Source organism: Mustelus asterias, chromosome 3, assembly GCF_964213995.1.
Source record: "Mustelus asterias chromosome 3, sMusAst1.hap1.1, whole genome shotgun sequence".
Taxonomy (NCBI): Eukaryota; Metazoa; Chordata; class Chondrichthyes; order Carcharhiniformes; family Triakidae; genus Mustelus; species Mustelus asterias.
Genome location: NC_135803.1, coordinates 811,915 through 832,023, shown reverse-complemented (window position 1 = coordinate 832,023; position 20,109 = coordinate 811,915). Strand labels below are relative to the sequence as shown.

The 20,109-nt window shown below is 43.8% G+C and overlaps 1 protein-coding gene across 2 annotated transcripts in view; it reads left to right on the top strand.

Moving 5' to 3' along the window:
- The window catches only part of masp1 (MBL associated serine protease 1), a 250,250-nt gene extending 231,000 nt beyond the window's left edge, over nucleotides 1-19,250 (top strand). For both annotated transcript variants that reach the window (XM_078204208.1, XM_078204214.1), the window contains one exon: nucleotides 18,164-19,250. In XM_078204208.1, the coding sequence (XP_078060334.1) occupies nucleotides 18,164-19,026 (863 nt within the window). In that variant the 3' untranslated portion in view covers nucleotides 19,027-19,250. The remainder of the gene's footprint in view (nucleotides 1-18,163) is intronic.
- Nucleotides 19,251-20,109: the final 859 nt, after the last annotated feature.

The following is a 20,109-nucleotide window of genomic DNA, read 5'->3' as shown; positions in this document are numbered from 1 at the left end:
GCCATCCGGCCCCTCCAGCCTGCTCCGCCATCCGGCCCCTCCAGCCTGCTCCGCCATTCAATAAGATCATGGCTGATCTTTTCATGGACTCGGCTCCACTTACCCGCCCACTCACCATAACCCTTAATTCCTTTACTGTTCAAAAATTTATCTATCCTTGCCTTAAAAACATTCAATGAGGTCGCTGCTTCACTGGGCAGGGAATTCCACAGATTCACAACCCTTTGTGTGAAGAAGTTCGTCCTCAACTCAGTCCTAAATCTGCTTCCCCTTATTTTGAGGCTATGCCCCCTAGTTCTAGTTTCACCTGCCAGTGGAAACAACTTCCCTGCTTCTATCTTATCTATTCCCTTCATAATCTTACATGTTTCTATAAGATCTCCCCTCATTCTTCTGAATTCCAATGAGTATAGCCCCAGTCTACTCAGTCTCTCCTCATAAGGTTGCTTTGGCAGACAGAGTGAAGGAAAATCCAAAGAGCTTCTATAGGTATGTTAGGAGCAAAAGGATAGTGAGGGATAAAATTGGTCCTCTTGAAGACCAGAGTGGTAGACTGTGTATGGAACCAAAAGAGATGGGGGAGATACTAAATGGTTTTTTTGCATCCGTATTTACTGAGGAAATGGGCATGGAGTCTACGGAAATAGGGCAAACAGGTAGGGAGGTCATGGAACCGTTATAGATTAAAGGGGAGGAGATGCTTGCTGTCTTGAGGCAAATCAGAGTGGATAATTCCCCAGGACCGGACAGGGTATTCCCACGGACCTTGAGGGAAGCTAGTGTTGAACTTGCAGGGGCCCTGGCAGACATATTTAAAATGTCAGTATTCACGGGGGAGGTGCCGGATGATTGGAGGGTGGCTCATGTTGTTCCGTTGTTTAAAAAAGGTTCCAAAAGAAATCCGGGAAATTATAGGCCAGTAAGTTTATCGTCGGTGGTGGGCAAATTACAAAGAACAAAGAACAGTACAGCACAGGAAACAGGCCCTTCGGCCCTCCAAGCCTGTGCCGCTCCTTGGTCCAACTAGACCAATCGTTTGTATCCCTCCATTCCCAGGCTGCTCATGTGACTATCCAGGTAAGTCTTAAACGATGTCAGCATGCCTGCCTCCACCACCCTACTTGGCAGCGCATTCCAGGCCCCCACCACCCTCTGTGTAAAAAACGTCCCTCTGATATCTGAGTTACACTTCGCCCCTCTCACCTTGAGCCCGTGACCCCTCATGATCGTCACCTCCGACCTGGGAAAAAGCTTCCCACTGTTCACCCTATCTATACCCTTCATAATCTTGTACACCTCTATTAGATCTCCCCTCATTCTCCGTCTTTCCAAGGAGAACAACCCCAGTCTACCCAATCTCTCCTCATAGCTAAGACCCTCCATACCAGGCAACATCCTGGTAAACCTTCTCTGCACTCTCTCTAACGCCTCCACGTCCTTCTGGTAGTGCGGCGACCAGAACTGGACGCAGTACTCCAAATGTGGCCTAACCAGCGTTCTATACAGCTGCATCATCAGACTCCAGCTTTTATACTCTATACCCCGTCCTATAAAGGCAAGCATACCATATGCCTTCTTCACCACCTTCTCCACCTGTGTTGCCACCTTCAAGGATTTGTGGACTTGCACTCCTAGGTCCCTCTGTGTTTCTATACTCCTGATGACTCTGCCATTTATTGTATAACTCCTCCCTACATTATTTCTTCCAAAATGCATCACTTCGCATTTATCCGGATTAAACTCCATCTGCCACCTCTCCGCCCAATTTTCCAGCCTATCTATATCCTGCTGTATTGCCCGACAATGCTCTTCGCTATCCGCAAGTCCAATTATTGGAAGGTGTGATAAGGGATAGGATCTACAAATATTTGGATAGACAGGGACTTATTAGGGAGAGTCAACATGGCTTTGTGCATCATGTTTGACCAATCTATTTGAGATTTTCGAGGAGGTTACCAGGAAAGTGGATGAAGAGAAGGCGGTGGATGTTGTCAACCTGGATTTCAGCAAGGCCTTTGACAAGGTCCCTCATGGGAGGTTAGTTAGGAAGGTTCAGTCGCTAGGTATACATGGGGAGGTAATAAATTGGATTAGACACTGGCTCAATGGAAGAACAGTAAGAAGTCTCACAACACCAGGTTAAAGTCCAACAGGTTTATTTGGTAGCAGTCCAACGCCGGCATTCCACATCATGACTACCATCGACACCGCAAACTGCCGGCTCCAAGTGGAGAGGATCTCCAATAAGTTCGCGCATATTGACACAGACATCAAGTTTCTACAAACATGCAAGAAAGCAGACAAGGACTACGGATCACGAACCCACTCAGGTCAACCTTTAACACAGACTACGCTGAGAGACTTTGCCATCGCACCTCTCTCACCCTCCTCAAACACCTCATACACCAACTGTACAGCAAACGCCGCAGCCTGGAAACCAAGATCGAATCCATATTCTCAACTTGCGCTCGGGACGCAGACCAGCTGCGAAACTCTGCCAAGCAGACGAGACAAAGGAACTGCACCATCTACATGCACACCAAGAACAGGAAACTTGAGAAACTCGGCATCACCACCAGCAGCAACCAAGCCTCCCCCGGTACCACAGTAGAAAACAGTACCACTGCAGGAAAGTCCATTGTCAACTTATCGGACGACACACTTATGGTATTTGCTACCAAATAAACCTGTTGGACTTTAACCTGGTGTTGTGAGACTTCTTACTGTGCTTACCCCAGTCCAACGCCGGCATCTCCACATCAATGGAAGAAGCCAGAGAGTGGTTGTGGAGGATTGCTTCTCTGAGTGGAGGCCTGTGACTAGTGGTGTGCCGCAGGGATCGGTGTTGGGTCCATTGTTGTTTGTCATCTATATCAATGATCTGGATGATAATGTGGTAAATTGGATCAGCAAGTTTGCTGATGATACAAAGATTGGAGGTGTAGTGGACAGTGAGGAAGGTTTTCAAAGCTTGCAGAGGGATTTGGACCAACTAAAAAAATGGGCTGAAAAATGGCAAATGGAATTTAACACAGACAAGTGTGAGATATTGCACATTGGAAGGACAAACCAAAGTAGAACGTACAGGGTAAATGGTAGGACTCTGAAGAGTGCAGTTGAACAGAGGGATCTGGGAATACAGGTACAGAATTCCCTAAAAGTGACGTCACAGGTGGATAGGGTCGTAAAGAGTGCCTTTGGTACATTGGCCTTTATAAATCGGAGTATCGAGTATAAAAGTTGGAGTGTTATGGTAAGGTTGTATAAGGCATTGGTGAGGCCGAATTTGGAGTATTGTATACAGTTTTGGTCACCTAGTTACAGGAAGGATGTAAATAAGGTTGAAAGAGTGCAGAGAAGGTTCACAAGGATGTTGCCGGGACTTGAGAAGCTGAGTTAGAGAGAGATTGAATAGGTTGGGACTTTATTCCCTGGGGCGTAGAAGATTAAGGGGAGATTTGATAGAAGTGTATAAGATTTTGATGGGTATAGATAGAGTGAATGCAAGCAGGCTTTTTCCGCTGAGGCTAGGGGAGAAAAAAACCAGAGGGCATGGGTTAAGGGTGAAAGGAGAAAAGTTTAAAGGGAATATTAGGGGGGGCTTCTTCACGCAGAGTGGTGGGAGTGTGGAATGAGCTGCCGGATAAAGTGGTAAATGCATTTAAGAAGCATTTGGACGGGTTCATGGATGAGAGGGGTGTGGAAGGATATGGTCCAAGTGCAGGTCAGTGGTATTTGGCAAAAAATGGTTCGGCACAGACAAGAAGGGCCAAAAGGCCTGTTTCTGAGCTGTAATTTTCTATGGCTCTATGGTTCTATAAGCCAACCCTCTCAACTCCGGAATCAACCTAGTGAATCTCCTGTGCACCCCCTCCTGTGCCAGTATATCCTTTCTCAAGTAAGGAGACCAAAACTGTACACAGTACTCCAGGTGTGGCCTCACCAGCACCTTATACAGCTGCAACATAATCTCGCTGTTTTTAAACTCCATCCCTCTAGCAATGAAGGACAAAATTCCATTTGCCTTCTTAATTACCTGCTGCACCTGCAAACCAACTCCTTGAGATTCCTGCACAAGGACACCCAGATCCCTCTGCACAGCAGCATGCTGCAATTTTTTACCATTTAAATAATAGTCCATTTTACTGTTATTCCTACCAAAATGGATGACCTCACATTTACCAACATTGTATTCCATCTGCCAGACCCTCATCCACTCACTTAGACTATCTATATCTCTTTGCAGACTTTCAGCGTCCTCTGCACACTTTGCTCTGCCACTCATCTTAGTCATGATGTGGAGATGCCGGCGTTGGACTGGGGTAAACACAGTAAGAAGTTTAACAACACCAGGTTAAAGTCCAACAGGTTTATTTGATAGCAAAAGCCACACAAGCTTTCGGAGCTCTAAGCCCCTTCTTCAGGTGAGTGGGAATTCTGTTCACAAACAGAGCATATAAAGACACAAACTCAATTTACATGAATAATGGTTGGAATGCGAATACTTACAACTAATCAAGTCTTTAAGAAACAAAACAATGTGAGTGGAGAGAGCATCAAGACAGGCTAAAAAGATGTGTATTGTCTCCAGACAAGACAGCCAGTGAAACTCTGTGGGGGTTACAAATAGTGTGCCATGAACCCAATATCCCGGTTGAGGCTGTCCTCGTGTGTGCGGAACTTGGCTATCAGTTTCTGCTCAGCGACTCTGCGCCGTCGTGTGTTGCGAAGGCCGCCTTGGAGAACGCTTACCCGAATATCAGAGGCCGAATGCCCGTGACCGCTGAAGTGCTCCCCAACAGGAAGAGAACAGTCTTGCCTGGTGATTAAACATAGAACATAGAACATTACAGCACAGAACAGGCCCTTCAGCCCACGATGTTGTGCCGACCTTCATCTGAAACCAAGATCAAGCTATCCCACTCCCTACCATCCTGGTGTGCTCCATGTGCCTATCCAATAACCGCTTAAATGTTCCTAAAGTGTCTGACTCCACTATCACTGCAGGCAGTCCATTCCACACCCCAACCACTCTCTGCGTGAAGAACCTACCTCTGATATCCTTCCTATATCTCCCACCATGAACCCTATAGTTATGCCCCCTCGTAATAGCTCCATCCACCCGAGGAAATAGTCTTTGAACGTTCACTCGATCTATCCCCTTCATCATTTTATACACCTCTATTAAGTCTCCCCTCAATCTCCTCCGCTCCAGAGAGAACAGCCCCAGCTCCCTCAACCTTTCCTCATAAGACCGACACTCCAAACCAGGCAGCATCCTGGTAAATCTCCTCTGCACTCTTTCCAGCGCTTCCACATCCTTCTTATAGTGAGGTGACCAGAACTGCACGCAATATTCCAAATGCGGTCTCACCAAGGTCCTGTACAGTTGCAGCATAACCCCACGGCTCTTAAACTCCAACCCCCTGTTAATAAAAGCTAACACACTATATGCCTTCTTCACAGCTCTATCCACTTGAGTGGCAACCTTTAGAGATCTGTGGATATGGACCCCAAGATCTCTCTGTTCCTCCACAGTCTTCAGAACCCTACCTTTGACCCTGTAATCCACATTTAAATTAGTCCTACCAAAATGAATCACCTCACATTTATCAGGGTTAAACTCCATTTGCCATTTTTCAGCCCAGCTTTGCATCCTATCTATGTCTCTTTGCAGCCTACAACAGCCCTCCACCTCATCCACTACTCCACCAATCTTGGTGTCATCAGCAAATTTACTGATCCACCCTTCAGCCCCCTCCTCTAAGTCATTAATAAAAATCACAAAGAGCAGAGGACCAAGCACCGATCCCTGCGGCACTCCGCTAGCAACCTGCCTCCAGTCCGAAAATTTTCCATCCACCACCACCCTCTGTCTTCGATCAGATAGCCAGTTACCTATCCAATCGGCCAACTTTCCCTCTATCCCACACCTCCTTACTTTCATCATAAGCCGACCATGGGGGACCTTATCAAACGCCTTACTAAAATCCATGTATATGACATCAACCGCCCTACCTTCATCAACACACCTAGTTACCTCCTCAAAAAATTCTATCAAATTTGTCGCAGCGACAATGGATGAATGAACACTGCTCGACAATCACCAGGCAAGACTGTTCTCTTCCTGTTGGGGAGCACTTCAGCGGTCACGGGCATTCGGCCTCTGATATTCGGGTATGCATTCTCCAAGGCGGCCTTCAGGACACACGACGGCGCAGAGTCGCTGAGCAGAAACTGATAGCCAAGTTCCGCACACACGAGGACGGCCTCAACCGGGATATTGGGTTCATGGCACACTATTTGTAACCCCCACAGAGTTTCACTGGCTGTCTTGTCTGGAGACAATACACATCTTTTTAGCTTGTCTTGATGCTCTCTCCACTCACGTTGTTTTGTTTCTTAAAGACTTGATTAGTTGTAAGTATTCGCATTCCAACCATTATTCATGTAAATTGAGTTTGTGTCTTTATATGCTCTGTTTGTGAACAGAATTCCCACTCACCTGAAGAAGGGGCTTAGAGCTCCGAAAGCTTGTGTGGCTTTTGCTACCAAATAAACCTGTTGGACTTTAACCTGGTGTTGTTAAACTTCTAACTCATCTTAGTGTCATCTTCGAATTTTGATACACTACACTTGGTCCCCAACTCCAAATCATCTATGTAAATCATAAACAATTGCAGTCCCAACACTGATCCCCGAGGCACACCACTGGTCACTGATCGCCAACCAGAAAAATACTCATTTACCCCCACTCTTTGCTTTCTGTTAGTTAACCAATTCTCTATTCATGCCAATACATTACGTAACACCGTGCACCTTTATCTTATGCAGCAGTCTTTGTGCAGCACCTTGTCAAATGCCTTCTGGAAATCCAGATACACCACATCCACAGGTTCCCCATTGTCCACTGCACATGGAATGTTCTCAAAGAATTCCACCAAATTAGTCAAACATGACCTGCCCTTCATGAACCCGTGCTGCGTCTTACCATTGGGAAAATTTATATCCAGATGTCTCGCTATTTCTTCCTTGATGATAGATTCAAGCATTTTCCGTACTACAGAAGTTAAGCTAACCGGCCTATAGTTACCTGCCTTTTGTCTACCTCCTTTTTTAAACAGTGGCGTCACATTTGCTGTTTTCCAATCTGCGGGAACCACCCCAGAGTCCAACGAATTTTGGTATATCTCCCCTCTCACCTTAAACCTATGCCCTCTAGTTTTAGACTCCCCTACCTTTGGGAAAAGATGTTGACTATCTAGCTGATCTATGTCTCCCATTATTTATAGACCTCTATAAGATCACCCCTAAGTCTCCTACGCTCCAGGGAAAAAAGTCCCAGTCTATCCAGAATCTCCTTATAACTCAAACCATCAAGTCTCAGTAACACCCCAGTAAATCTTTCCTGCACTCTTCCTAGTTCAGTAATATCCTTTCTACAATCGGATGACCAGAACTGTACACAGCATTCCAAGTGTGGCCTTACCAATGCCTTGTACAACTTTTCAACAAGACGTCCCAACTCCTGTATTCAATGTTCTGACCGATGAAACCAAGCATGCCGAATGCCTTCTTCACCACTCTGTCCACCTGTGACTCCACTTTCAAGGAGCTATGAACATGTACCCCCAGACCTCTTTGTTCTGGAACTCTCCCCAACGCCCTACCATTAACTGAGTAAGTCCTGCCCTGGTTCAATCTACCAAAATGCATCACCTCGCATTTATATAAATTAAACTCCATCTGCCATTCGTCAGTCCACTGGCCCAATTGATCAAGATCCCATTGCAATCTGAGATAACCTTAGAACATAGAACATAGAACATTAAGTGCAGTTCAGGCCCTTCGGCTCTCGATGTTGCGCCGACCAGTGAAACCAATCTAAAGCCCATCTAACCTACACTATTCCAATATCATCCATATATTTATCCAATGACCATTTAAATGCCCTTAATGTTGGCGAGTCCTCTACTGTTGCAGGCAGGGCATTCCACGCCCTTACTACTCTCTGAGTGAAGAACCTACCTCTGACATCTGTCCTATATCTATCACCCCTCAATTTAAAGCTATGTCCCCTCGTGTTAGCCATCACCATCCGAGGAAAAAGGCTCTCACTATCCACCCTATCTAATCCTCTGATCATCTTATATACCTCTATTAAGTCACCTCTTAACCTTCTTCTCTCCAACGAAAACAGCCTCAAGTCCCTCAGCCTTCCCTCATAAGACCTTCCCACCATACCAGGCAACATCCTGGTAAATCTCCTCTGCACCCTTTCCAATGCTTCCACATTCTTCCTATAATGCGGTGACCAGAACTGTACACAATACTCCATGTGCGGCCGCACCAGAGCTTTGTACCTTCTTCACTGTCCACTAGGCCACCAATCATGGTGTCATCTGCAAACTTACTAACCATGCCTCCTAAATTCTCATCCAAATCATTAATATAAATGACAAATAACAGTGGACAAAGCATCAATCCCTGAGGCACACCACTGGTCACAGGCCTCCAGTTTGAAAAACAACTCTCTACAAGCACCCTCTGTCTTCTGTCATCAAGCCAATTTTGTATCCATTTAGCTACCTCACCCTGGATCCCGTGAGATTTAACCTTATGCAACAACCTACCATGCGGTACCTTGTCAAAGGCCTTGCCAAAGTCCATGTAGACAACATCAACTGCACTGCCCTCATCGACCTTCTTGGTTACCCCTTCAAAAAACTCAATCAAATTTGTGAGACATGATTTTCCACTCACAAAGCCATGCTGACTGCCCCTACTCAGTACTTGCGTCTCTAAATTCTTTGAAGAGATAACAAATAGGTTAGACCAAGGAGAGCCAATGGATGTTATCGATCTTGACTTCCAAAAGGCCTTTGACAAGGTGCCTCACGGGAGACTGCTGAGTAAAATAAGGGCCCATGGTATTCGAGGCAAGGTACTAACATGGATTGACGATTGGCTGTCAGACAGAAGGCAGAGAGTTGGGATAAAAGGTTCTTTCTCAGAATGGCAACCGGTGACAAGTGGTGTCCCGCAGGGTTCAGTGTTGGGGCCACAGCTGTTCTCTTTATATATTAACGATCTAGATGACGGGACTGGGGGCATTCTGGCCAAGTTTGCCGATGATACAAAGATAGGTGGAGGGGCAGGTAGTATTGAAGAGGTGGGGAGGCTGCAGAAAGATTTAGACAGTTTAGGAGAGTGGTCCAAGAAGTGGCTGATGAAATTCAACGTGGGCAAGTGCGAGGTCGTGCACTTTGGAAAAAAGAATAGAGGCATGGACTATTTTCTAAACGGTGACAAAATTCATAATGCTAAAGTGCAAAGGGACTTGGGAGTCCTAGTCCAGGATTCTCTAAAGGTAAACTTGCAGGTTGAGTCCGTAATTAAGAAAGCAAATGTAATGTTGTCATTTATCTCAAGAGGCTTGGAATACAAAAGCAGGGATGTACTTCTGAGGCTTTATAAAGCACTGGTTAGGCCCCATTTGGAGTACTGTGAGCAATTTTGGGCCCCACACCTCAGGAAGGACATACTGGCACTGGAGCGGGTCCAGCAGAGATTCACACGGATGATCCCAGGAATGGTAGGCCTGACATACGATGAACGTCTGAGGATCGTGGGGTTATATTCATTGGAGTTTAGGAGGTTGAGGGGAGATCTAATAGAAACTTACAAGATAATGAACGGCTTAGATAGGATGGACGTAGGGAAGTTGTTTCCATTAGCAGGGGAGACTAGGACGCGGGGGCACAGCCTTAGAATAAAAGGGAGTCACTTTAGAACAGAGATGAGGAGAAATTTCTTCAGCCAGAGAGTGGTAGGTCTGTGGAATTCATTGCCACAGAGGGCTGTGGAGGCCGAGACGTTGAGCGTCTTCAAGACAGAAATTGATAAATTCTTGATTTCTCGAGGAATTAAGGGCTATGGGGAGAGAGCGGGTAAATGGAGTTGAAATCAACCATGATTGAATGGTGGAGTGGACTCGATGGGCCGAATGGCCTTACTTCCGCTCCTATGTCTTATGGTCTTAAATGCCTGTAGATGCTGTTTCTCAAAATACCTTCCAACAACTTTCCCACTAGAGATGTGAGGCTCACTGGCCTGTAGTTCCCAGGCTTTTCCCTGCAGCCCTTTTTAAACAAAGGCACAACATTTGCCACTCTCCAATCTTCAGGCACCTCATCTGTGGCTGTCAATGATTCAAATATCTCTGCTGGGGACCCACAATTTCCTCCCTAGCCTCCCACAATGTCCTGGGATCCACTTCATCAGGTCCCGGGGATTTATCTACCTTGCTGCGCTTTAAGACTTCCAGCACCTCTTTCTCTGTAATATGTACACTCCTCAAGACATCACTATGGTGACCAAAGAGGTGGATGAGGGTCAAGCGGTTGATGTGGTGTATATGGATTTCAGCAAAGCGTTTGATAAGGTTCCCCATGGTAAGCTATTGCAGAAAATACGGACACATGGGATTGAGGGTGATTTAGTGGTTTGGATCAGGAATTGGCTAGCTGTAAGAAAACAAAGGGTGGTGGTTGATGGGAAATATTTATCCTGGAGTTCAGTTACTAGTGGTGTACCGCAAGGATCTGTTTTGGGGCCACTGCTGTTTGTCATTTTTATTAATGACCTGGATGAGGGCGTGGAAGGATGGATTCGTAAATTTGCGGATGACACTAAAGTCGGTGGAGTTGTAGACAGTGCGGAGGGAAGTGGCAGGTTACAGAGGGACATAGATAAGCTGCAGAGCTGGGCTGAGAGGTGGCAAATGGAGTTTAATGCGGAAAAGTGTGAGGTGATTCACTTTGGAAAGAGTAACAGGAATACAGAGTACTGGGCTAATGGAAAGATACTTGGTAGTGTGGATGAACAGGGGGATCTGGGTGTCCATGTGCATAGATCCCTGAAAGTTGATAGGGTTGTTAAGAAGGCATACAGTGTGTTAGCTTTTATTGGTAGAGGGATTGAGTTTCGGAGCCATGAGGTCATGCTGCAACTGTACAAAACCCTGGTGCGGCCGCACTTGTAGTATTGCGTACAGTTCTGGTCGCCGTATTATATGAAGGATGTGGAAGTGTTGGAAAGGGTGCAGAGGAGATTTACCAGGATGTTGCCTGGTATGGTGGGAAGATCGTATGCGGAAAGGCTGAGGGACTTGAGGTTGTTTTCGTTAGAGAGAAGAAGGTTAAGAGGTGACTTAATAGAGGCATACAAGATGATCAGAGGATTAGATAGGGTGGATAGTGAGAGCCTTTTTCCTCGGATGGTGATGGCTAACACGAGGGGACATAGCTTTAAATTGAGGGGTGAGAGATATAGGACAGATGTCAGAGGTAGGTTCTTTACTCAGAGGGTAGTAAGGGCGTGGAATGCCCTGCCTGCAACAGTAGTGGACTCATCAACATTAAGAGCATTCAAATGGTTATTGGATAAACATATGGATGATATTGGAATAGTGTAGATTAGAGGGGCTTTAGATTGGTTTCACTGGTCGGCGCAACATCGAGGGCCGAAGGGCCTGTACTGCACTGTAATGTTCTATGTTCTATTTATTTCCCCAAGTTCCCTGTTGCCTCTTATCTGCCGCACAGTCTGTTTTGACCCTTATACGGTGGACAAATAACTACGAGTAGACGTCTTATTAGTACAACCAATATTTATTTAAACCCACACAATCAATAATCACCCACCCAATCAACGATAAGTTATCTTACAGGAAAATACTAAAGCTCAAGTCCAATATAAGACCTTAATTTAACTTTGCGTGACTGGCGAGTACCCAGGCAGATATTGGCCTTTATCTGTGCGCTGGTCTCGGTCGTCCTCTGTGTAGTCTGGTCCTTTGGTCTGGTCTGGCACTCTGGCTCTGGTCTTCCTTCCTTCTCGGGTGTGGTGGCTCTCCTCGTGCTGGTCATCGCTGGCGATGGTCACCGTTGTTGTAGCTCGTTCATGGGGTCAGAGAGAGAGAGAGAGAGAGAGAAAGAAAGAGAGAGAGAGAGATTCCTGGTTGTGCAGCACCCTTTATACCTCGCTGGGTTTCATGCCCCTTTTGGCCATTGCCAATCAATCGATCAGGACCTGATCACCCTGATCGATAAGAGTCCAATCAGGTGCTGCCACACCAATCTCTGGGTGTGTCCCCAACGGCCATGTCTGTAGGTGCTGGAGGCACATAGGTCACATACCTCCCTTCTAAATAACGGGTCACGGTGCCCTTGTGTCTGGTAAACAACCCAGTGTGACCAGAAAGTCCCTTTCATCCTGGAGATGAAACAACCCAGTTTGACCAGAAAGTCTCTTGTCCTGGAGATGACCCATATCCTGTTTATTCACCCGCCTGGGTTGCAGCCGGTTTGTCTCTGTCTTTAAACTGCAGCCTGTCGTTTTAGTTCTTGCCCAATTGTCCCCGAGTGCTTTACAAATTGCCATTTTAGGTGGCCTGTTTGGCCACAGTCCCCCCTTTGATCCTGAACGCGAAGCGTGATGGATCACAAACTCAGGACCAGTATCTGTCAGGAATTCCCCAGTCACTCAACAGTCAAGCAAGGTCCAGGCATTGGCATGCACAGTGATAATACATTCCTGCAACATATTCCAGAAGCTACAGGCAACAACACTCTACAAATACAAACAACTACATATTCTAAGCACCATTATTACAATAAGCTAATTACCCACAAATACAGATATTCCAAACCCCATTTTAGGTTCAGAGTTATGCACAGGACAATAATAAATCATTGATACAGATGCAAAAGGAAAATAACATTTAAATTGGGATTTTGGAGGGTCATGCACCAAAAGTGCTGATGAGGTAGGTTTAACTCTCCAAAGTATTTGTTATTTAAAAATGATCCAAATTTGCATAATAAACACTTTTTTCATTTTAGATTAAAACTCCCAGTCACAGCTCAAAATCCATCTCCTTCTAGCATACACATGCTATGTTCTTTATGATCCAATTAACACAATGTAACCAAAGTACAAGTTAGAGGTAATTCAAATGATTTTCTACCAGTTTAACAAATCATAGAGGAAACTCCTCCATCATTCTGTCTACTTCACCAATTTTATTTATGAATAACATGATTTGCACAAATGGTTTATTTGTTCCTCTTTTAAGCATTTTAACTCTGGTAACCCCAAATAACTAAGTACTCGGAAACATCCTGTCATCTGTTGTAAAGTCATTGACACTCTCCAGAGCCCTTAACTTTCAGAAAAATTAACTCCCAACTTATTCGCATTTACATACATTGAACCGAACAAACTTTACATGTGAACATGAGGATTACCACAGATAACATTTACTCAGTATAGGAAAGTCACAAAACAAAAGATATTACTTTGTAAAATTATCTCACATTCAAATGGTTACATCATAAACTGAGAATATGTTTCAATGCATCCCTCTTTGAAACACAAAACCCATACAGACACTCTTTCCATTACCCTTTATTTGTCAAAATTAAACTTATTCACCTCTTTAGAATTTAGGCAACTTCCCATTTATAAGTTGGTTATTTTGTGCGCTCAATTTATTCTATCAATTAAATGTCAGAAACTGTAACGTTTAAGCATAACCAATCACTTTAATTTGAAAGTTAACAGTGAGAAAATCTGACTGAGCCAAACTCTTCAAGTCTCAATTACCACTAGGTTGTGATAAACAATCTTGGAGTCTTGAAGCTGCTAGACCTGTTATTCACGAGCCATCTATTTAAAACAAAACACAAAAATACATTTGGCTTGGAGCCAAATGAATTAATTTGGTCTCAAAATCTGTCAAATTAAAAACAAAAATAAAATTTACAACCTCCAATGTATATAATTTTTTAATTGCCAAATTAGGAACAGAAGATGGTGAAATCTCTGCCAGTTAAAAAAAACACAAGAAATAAAACACATTCCAATGTGATGATGTCACGATTTCTTCAAGACAAAGGAAAGAGCACATGGTTCCCCCAAGGTTTAAATCTTTTCTTAACAAAATTTGAACCCAGGATTATTCAAAATTCAAATTGGTTATTTCAAACTTCAATTTATGTACTTTGATTTTGAAATTTCAATTTACTTTCCAAAAATTGTGTTCAAAGTAATGTCCCACATATATATATATATATATATATATATTATTTATGTATTTATATTCTATACCTCTTAAGCACAATCATGGCCATTGATTATACCTAAAAGGTTAAGAAATTCCAAAAATTTATTTCAATTTAATCCAATCCAATTTCCAATTTTTATTTAAACTCTGTATCAAGCCCACTGTTGTAAAATCACAATTAGGGGAAGAACATGAAAACATTAAAGCAAACAACAACAAAAACATCCACGCAACCACTTTATTAAACACACACAGACACACATGGAAGCTTCCAACATTCATGCCACAGCACTTCCTCTTTCATCAAAACGTAACATTTTAAACTGGGATGAAAATAAAACATTTAAAGAAAATACAGAAAATTGATTAAGACAGTCGCCTTCATTCTTCTTTCTTCCAAACTGTAATTAAACTCAAAACAAGTAAATTCAAGAAATCTTATACTTCAATTTTAACAGTTTTAACACTTCCTCAGCCCCTTTGAAGTTAAACCGAAGTGTAAAGCATTGCATTTATTGCCTGCAATAAATACTCCACAAGAACAAACAGGCTTCAACAACTCCTGTTCTCAATCTAATGCAACAACAACCACCTACATTCGACAAGCAACCAGACCACACAAACACACTGAAATACAAAAACTACTCAAATTATTAGCTCAACCTTAGATTTTCTCGAATCAATTTTCCATCTTGCCAATTAATTTATAATATTTCCCTAGTAAGTTGAGAGAACATAGATTATTTCTCTCAAAATTCTGTAACACACACTGCACACTCCCTCCTTTTTAAAAAAACAAAGGACCACTTGGGGTTCTTTGTGATGTTAGTGAGGGTGTAAGCTCCTTATCCCACATGGAGATGACCCATATCCTGTTTATTCACCCGTCAGCGTTGCAGCCTGTTTGTCTCTGTCTTTAAGCTGCAACCCGTCATTTTAGTTCTTGCCCAATTGTCCCAGAGTGCTTTGCAAATCGCCATTTTAGATGGCCCGTTTGGCCACATCCCTAACATCCATGTTTTTCTCAACAGTAAATACCAATAAGAAATATTCATTTAGGATCTCACCCAATGTTGGCCTGAGGAATTGGATGATCTCTTACAAGTGGTCTGGTCAATTTTAAAAACTCAGCGACTAACCTGAATGACAAGTAACTGACTTCATTAGTAAGTGTGTAGAAGACTGTGCGCCAAAGAAGCAAATCCTTGTGTTTCCCAACCGGAAACTATGGATGAACAGGGATACCCACTGCTTGGTGGTGGATGAAGGAGGCATTCAGCATGCTTGGTTTCATTGGGCAGAACATTGAATACAGGAGTTGGGACATCTTGTTGAAGTTGTACAAGACATTAGTAAGACCACACTTGGAATACTGTGTACAGTTCTGGTCACCCTATTATAGAAAGGATATTATTAAACTAGAAAGAGTGCAGAAAAGATTTACCAGGATGCTACTGGGATTTGATGGCTTGAGTTATAAGGAGAGGCTGGATAGACTGGGACTTTTTTCTCTGGAGCATAGGAGGCTGAGGGGTGATCTTATAGAGGTCTATAAAACAATGAGGGGCACAGATCAGCTAGATAGTCAATATCTTTTCCCAAAGGTAGGGTAGTCTAAAACTAGAGGGCGTAGGTTTAAGGTGAGAGGGGAGAGATACTAAAGTGTCCAGAGGGGCAATTTTTTCACTCAAAGGGTGGTGAGTGTCTAGAATTTGCTGCCAGAGGCAGTAGTAGAGGCGGGTACAATTTTGTCTAAGACTAATGTTTTAAACCTAAAGTGAACTGGGAAACAAGGTGAAAGATGTGACAGTAGAGACGCCATGGCAGAGTTTAACAAAATACTTAATAACCAGTAATATTTATCCAGTGAGACAGAAAGAGTGTTTGAGAAGGATACATCATCTCTGTCTACATAAATAAAGAGGTGAAGGATTCTACCAAATTGAAAGATACGCTGAAGAAATCGGCAAAGATTCACAATGGTCAGAACTTGGTCAGATTTTAAGAACGAAAGAATGATCAAAAAGAAAACAGGCAGAAAATCGAGAAAAGTTTAAAGTTTATTTATTAGTCACAAGCAGGCTTACATTAACACTGTAATGAAGTTCCTGTGAAAATCTCCTAGTGGCCCAACTCTGACGCCTGTTACACTGAGGGAGAATTTATCATGGCCAATGCACCTAACCTGCATGTCTTTGGAGTGTGGGAGGAAACCGAAGCTGAGTAAAACAGATTTTGGACAGACAAGGGGGTCAAGGGTTATGGACAAGAAAGTGGAGCTGAGACCAGAACCAGATCAGCCATGATGTTATTGAATAGCGAAGCAGGCTCAAAGGGCCGAATGGCCTACTCCTGCTCATAAATCCAAATGTTCCTATGTTGTTAGATTTTCTAATTTTCAATTAGAAAATAAGCAGACACTATCTCGGCAGCTATCTCAGGTTTCATGTCAACATGATATTAAGCTCATTATTTTCACGTGGATTTTTAACAGAGATTATGAACCAATCCAGCCTCATCATCACAAGACAAAATCGAGGAAAACTTTACCTACAATGCATTACAGCAGGAAACTGTCATGTAAACATTCTATAAACTTATCTCCGAGACCATCTCTGTCTAATTTGAGGGTTAAAGTTCCCAATAATGATTACATTTTCTTTGGTACACGCTCCAATAATTAATTGCTCAATGCTCAGTAACAGAGCATAACAACAGTGGTTTCAAAACCTTGATATCCCTAATTCTGCCTGATCCTCTCAGCCACCATGTCACCGCTATCTCCCTTACATTCCCTCATTCCCACCTTCCACGCACCATCTCCCCAATCTCCACCTCCTCACCCTCTCCATTACCCTCTCCATTGTCCCCTCCTCACCCTCCCTATCTCCCCCTCCTTAATTTCCCCATTGCCCCCTCCCCACTCTCCCCATTGTTCTCTCCTCACCCTCCCTATCTCCCCCTCCTCCCCCTCTCCATCTTCCCCTCCTTACCCTCCCCTCCTCCCCCTCCTCCCCTCCCCTCCTCCCTCTCCCCATCACCCCCTCCTCACCCTCCCCATCTCCCCCTCCTCTCCCTCCCCATCACCCCCTCCACCCCCTCCCCATCACCCCCTCCTCATCTCCCCCTCCTCACTCTCCCCCTCCTCCCCCTCCCCATCTCCCCCACCCCATCACCCCCTCCTCATCTCCCCCTCCTCCCCATCTCCCCCTCCCCATCTTCCCCTCCTCACTCTCCCCATCACCCCCTCCTCCCCCTCCCCATCACCCCCTCCTCACCCTCCCCATCTCCCCCTCCTCCCCATCCCCCCTCCTCCCCATCCCCTTGTCTCCCTCCACATCTATTTATTTATTCATGATGCTTTATTTCAGTTTATTATTTCTGTGGAATGAATTTTTATTCTAAACTCTGTTATTTTTCTCTGATGTTGCATTTCTTTGTTAATATTATTCCTTTTTACAAACTTTTACATTTAAATTACAGTTCTCACTTTTACCAATCCTTAACCTTGTTTTTTGCACTCAGTATAACCTCTCAATCATGTTAAAATCCTGTTTTATCATTGGTTCAAGTATTTGCTGAAATAAATCTCCCTGCGTTGGTATCATCATGGCCCAGACAGTTTGAGAATACGATCGTCAGATAGCCGTTCGCGACCTTTATCGCAGCCCACATGAGTTGTGTTTCAAATTGAAGAATCCTTTCTTGCTCCAACTATTGTAATTTCTGATTCTCACAGTGACCTGATCCCAACAGAGATTGCAACTTGCAACATTTGTCCAACCCGATCGTATAACTGACAATTCCATTCTCTGTATTCGAAATCCATTATCTACTTCATTTTGAGGAAAAATGGAAAAATATCAAAGTCCGTCATAGAGTCAGAGAGGTTTCGTTAGAAATAGATGGAAATACTGAGGGAGAAATTATTGGTCGCTTTGTAATCTGCACCTGACGATTGTACAGAAATGTTCTCGTTGTGCACTGATTATTTAACTGGACTCTCACTGTTGTGTTTTTATTTGTTAATAATAGTCTGTGGAAGGCCTGCTCGACCCCTGCCACCACACAACAAGCGGATTATTGGAGGGCGGACGGCAGCCCCAGGCTTCTTCCCCTGGCAGTTATTGATAGTGGTGGAGGATGTGAGCCGAGTCCCAAAGGACAAGTGGTTTGGGAGTGGAGCTTTGCTCTCTCGAACGTGGGTACTGACAGCAGCCCATGTGTTGCGCTCACAAAGACGGGATACCATCACTCTGGTTCCAAGTGAATATGTCACTATCTATCTGGGTCTCCACGACGTCCGACAGAAGGAAGCTGCAGTGAAGAGAACTGTCGAGAAAATCATTCTTCATAAAGCCTTTGACCCCAGAACTTACAATAATGATATTGCTCTGGTGAAGATGAAGGATAAGGTGTCGATGAATGTCTTTGTGATGCCTTTGTGTCTTCCCAGTCTTCACCAAGAGATGGAAGAACCACAGCCAAATACTCTGGGATTGGTAGCTGGCTGGGGCATTACCAACCCGAACCTGACCCTGGACGATGCCAGTGGCAGTGACCAGGCAACACTCTCAAACATCTTACAGTATGTGAAGCTTCCGGTCACCCTGCAGGCTGAGTGCAAGAGCAGTTACGAGTCACGTTCTGATAGCTACAATGTGACAGATAACATGTTCTGCGCTGGCTTCTATGAAGGTGGGAAAGACACATGTCTAGGGGACAGTGGAGGGGCATTCATTACATATGACTCAAGCACACAGAGCTGGGTGGCTCAAGGGCTGGTGTCTTGGGGTGGTCCTGAGAAGTGTGGCAGTAAACGGGTATATGGAGTTTACACCAAGATTTCCAAATATGCAAGGTGGCTGGCAGATAAAATGAGCAATTCCTCTGATTAATGCTTAACATGTGAACAGTGCCCAGAGGAAAAAACAAACCGCCTTTCAAAGCAAGGATCCTGCTGATTGAACATGGACTGGTCTAAATTCTGTGTGATTTATACTCACTGATCTGGGTTCTGTGTGATTTATATTCATTGATCTGGATTCTGTGTGATTTATACTCACTGGCCTGGATTCCGTGTGATTTATATTCACTGATCTGGATTCTGTGTGATTTATATTCACTGATCTGGATTCTGTGTGATTTATATTCACTGATCTGGATTCTGTGTGATTTATATTCACTGATCTGGATTCTGTGTGATTTATATTCACTGATCTGGATTCTGTGTGATTTATATTCACTGGCCTGGATTCTGTGTGATTTATATTCACTGGCCTGGATTCTGTGTGATTTATACTCACTGATCTGGATTCTGTGTGATTTATACTCACTGATCTGGATTCTGTGTGATTTATATTCACTGGCCTGGATTCTGTGTGATTTATATTCACTGGCCTGGATTCTGTGTGATTTATGTTCACTGGCCTGGATTCTGTGTGATTTATATTCACTGATCTGGATTCTATGTGATTTATATTCACTGATCTGGTTTCTGTGAGATTTATACTCACTGATCTGGATTCTATGTGATTTATATTCACTGATCTGGTTTCTGTGAGATTTATATTCACTGATCTGGACTCTGTGTGATTTATATTCACTGGCCTGGATTCTGTGTGATTTATATTCACTGATCTGGATTCTGTGTGATATATACTCACTGATCTGGATTTTGTGTCGTTTATACTCACTGATCTGGATTCTGTGTGATTTATATTCACTGATCTGGATTCTGTGTGATTTATATTCACTGGCCTGGATTCTGTGTGATTTATATTCACTGATCTGGTTTCTGTGAGATTTATACTCACTGATCTGGATTTTGTGTCGTTTATACTCACTGATCTGGATTCTGTGTGATTTATATTCACTGGCCAGGATTCTGTGTGATTTATATTCACTGGCCTGGATTCTGTGTGATTTATATTCACTGATCTGGATTCTGTGTGATTTATATTCACTGATCTGGATTCTGT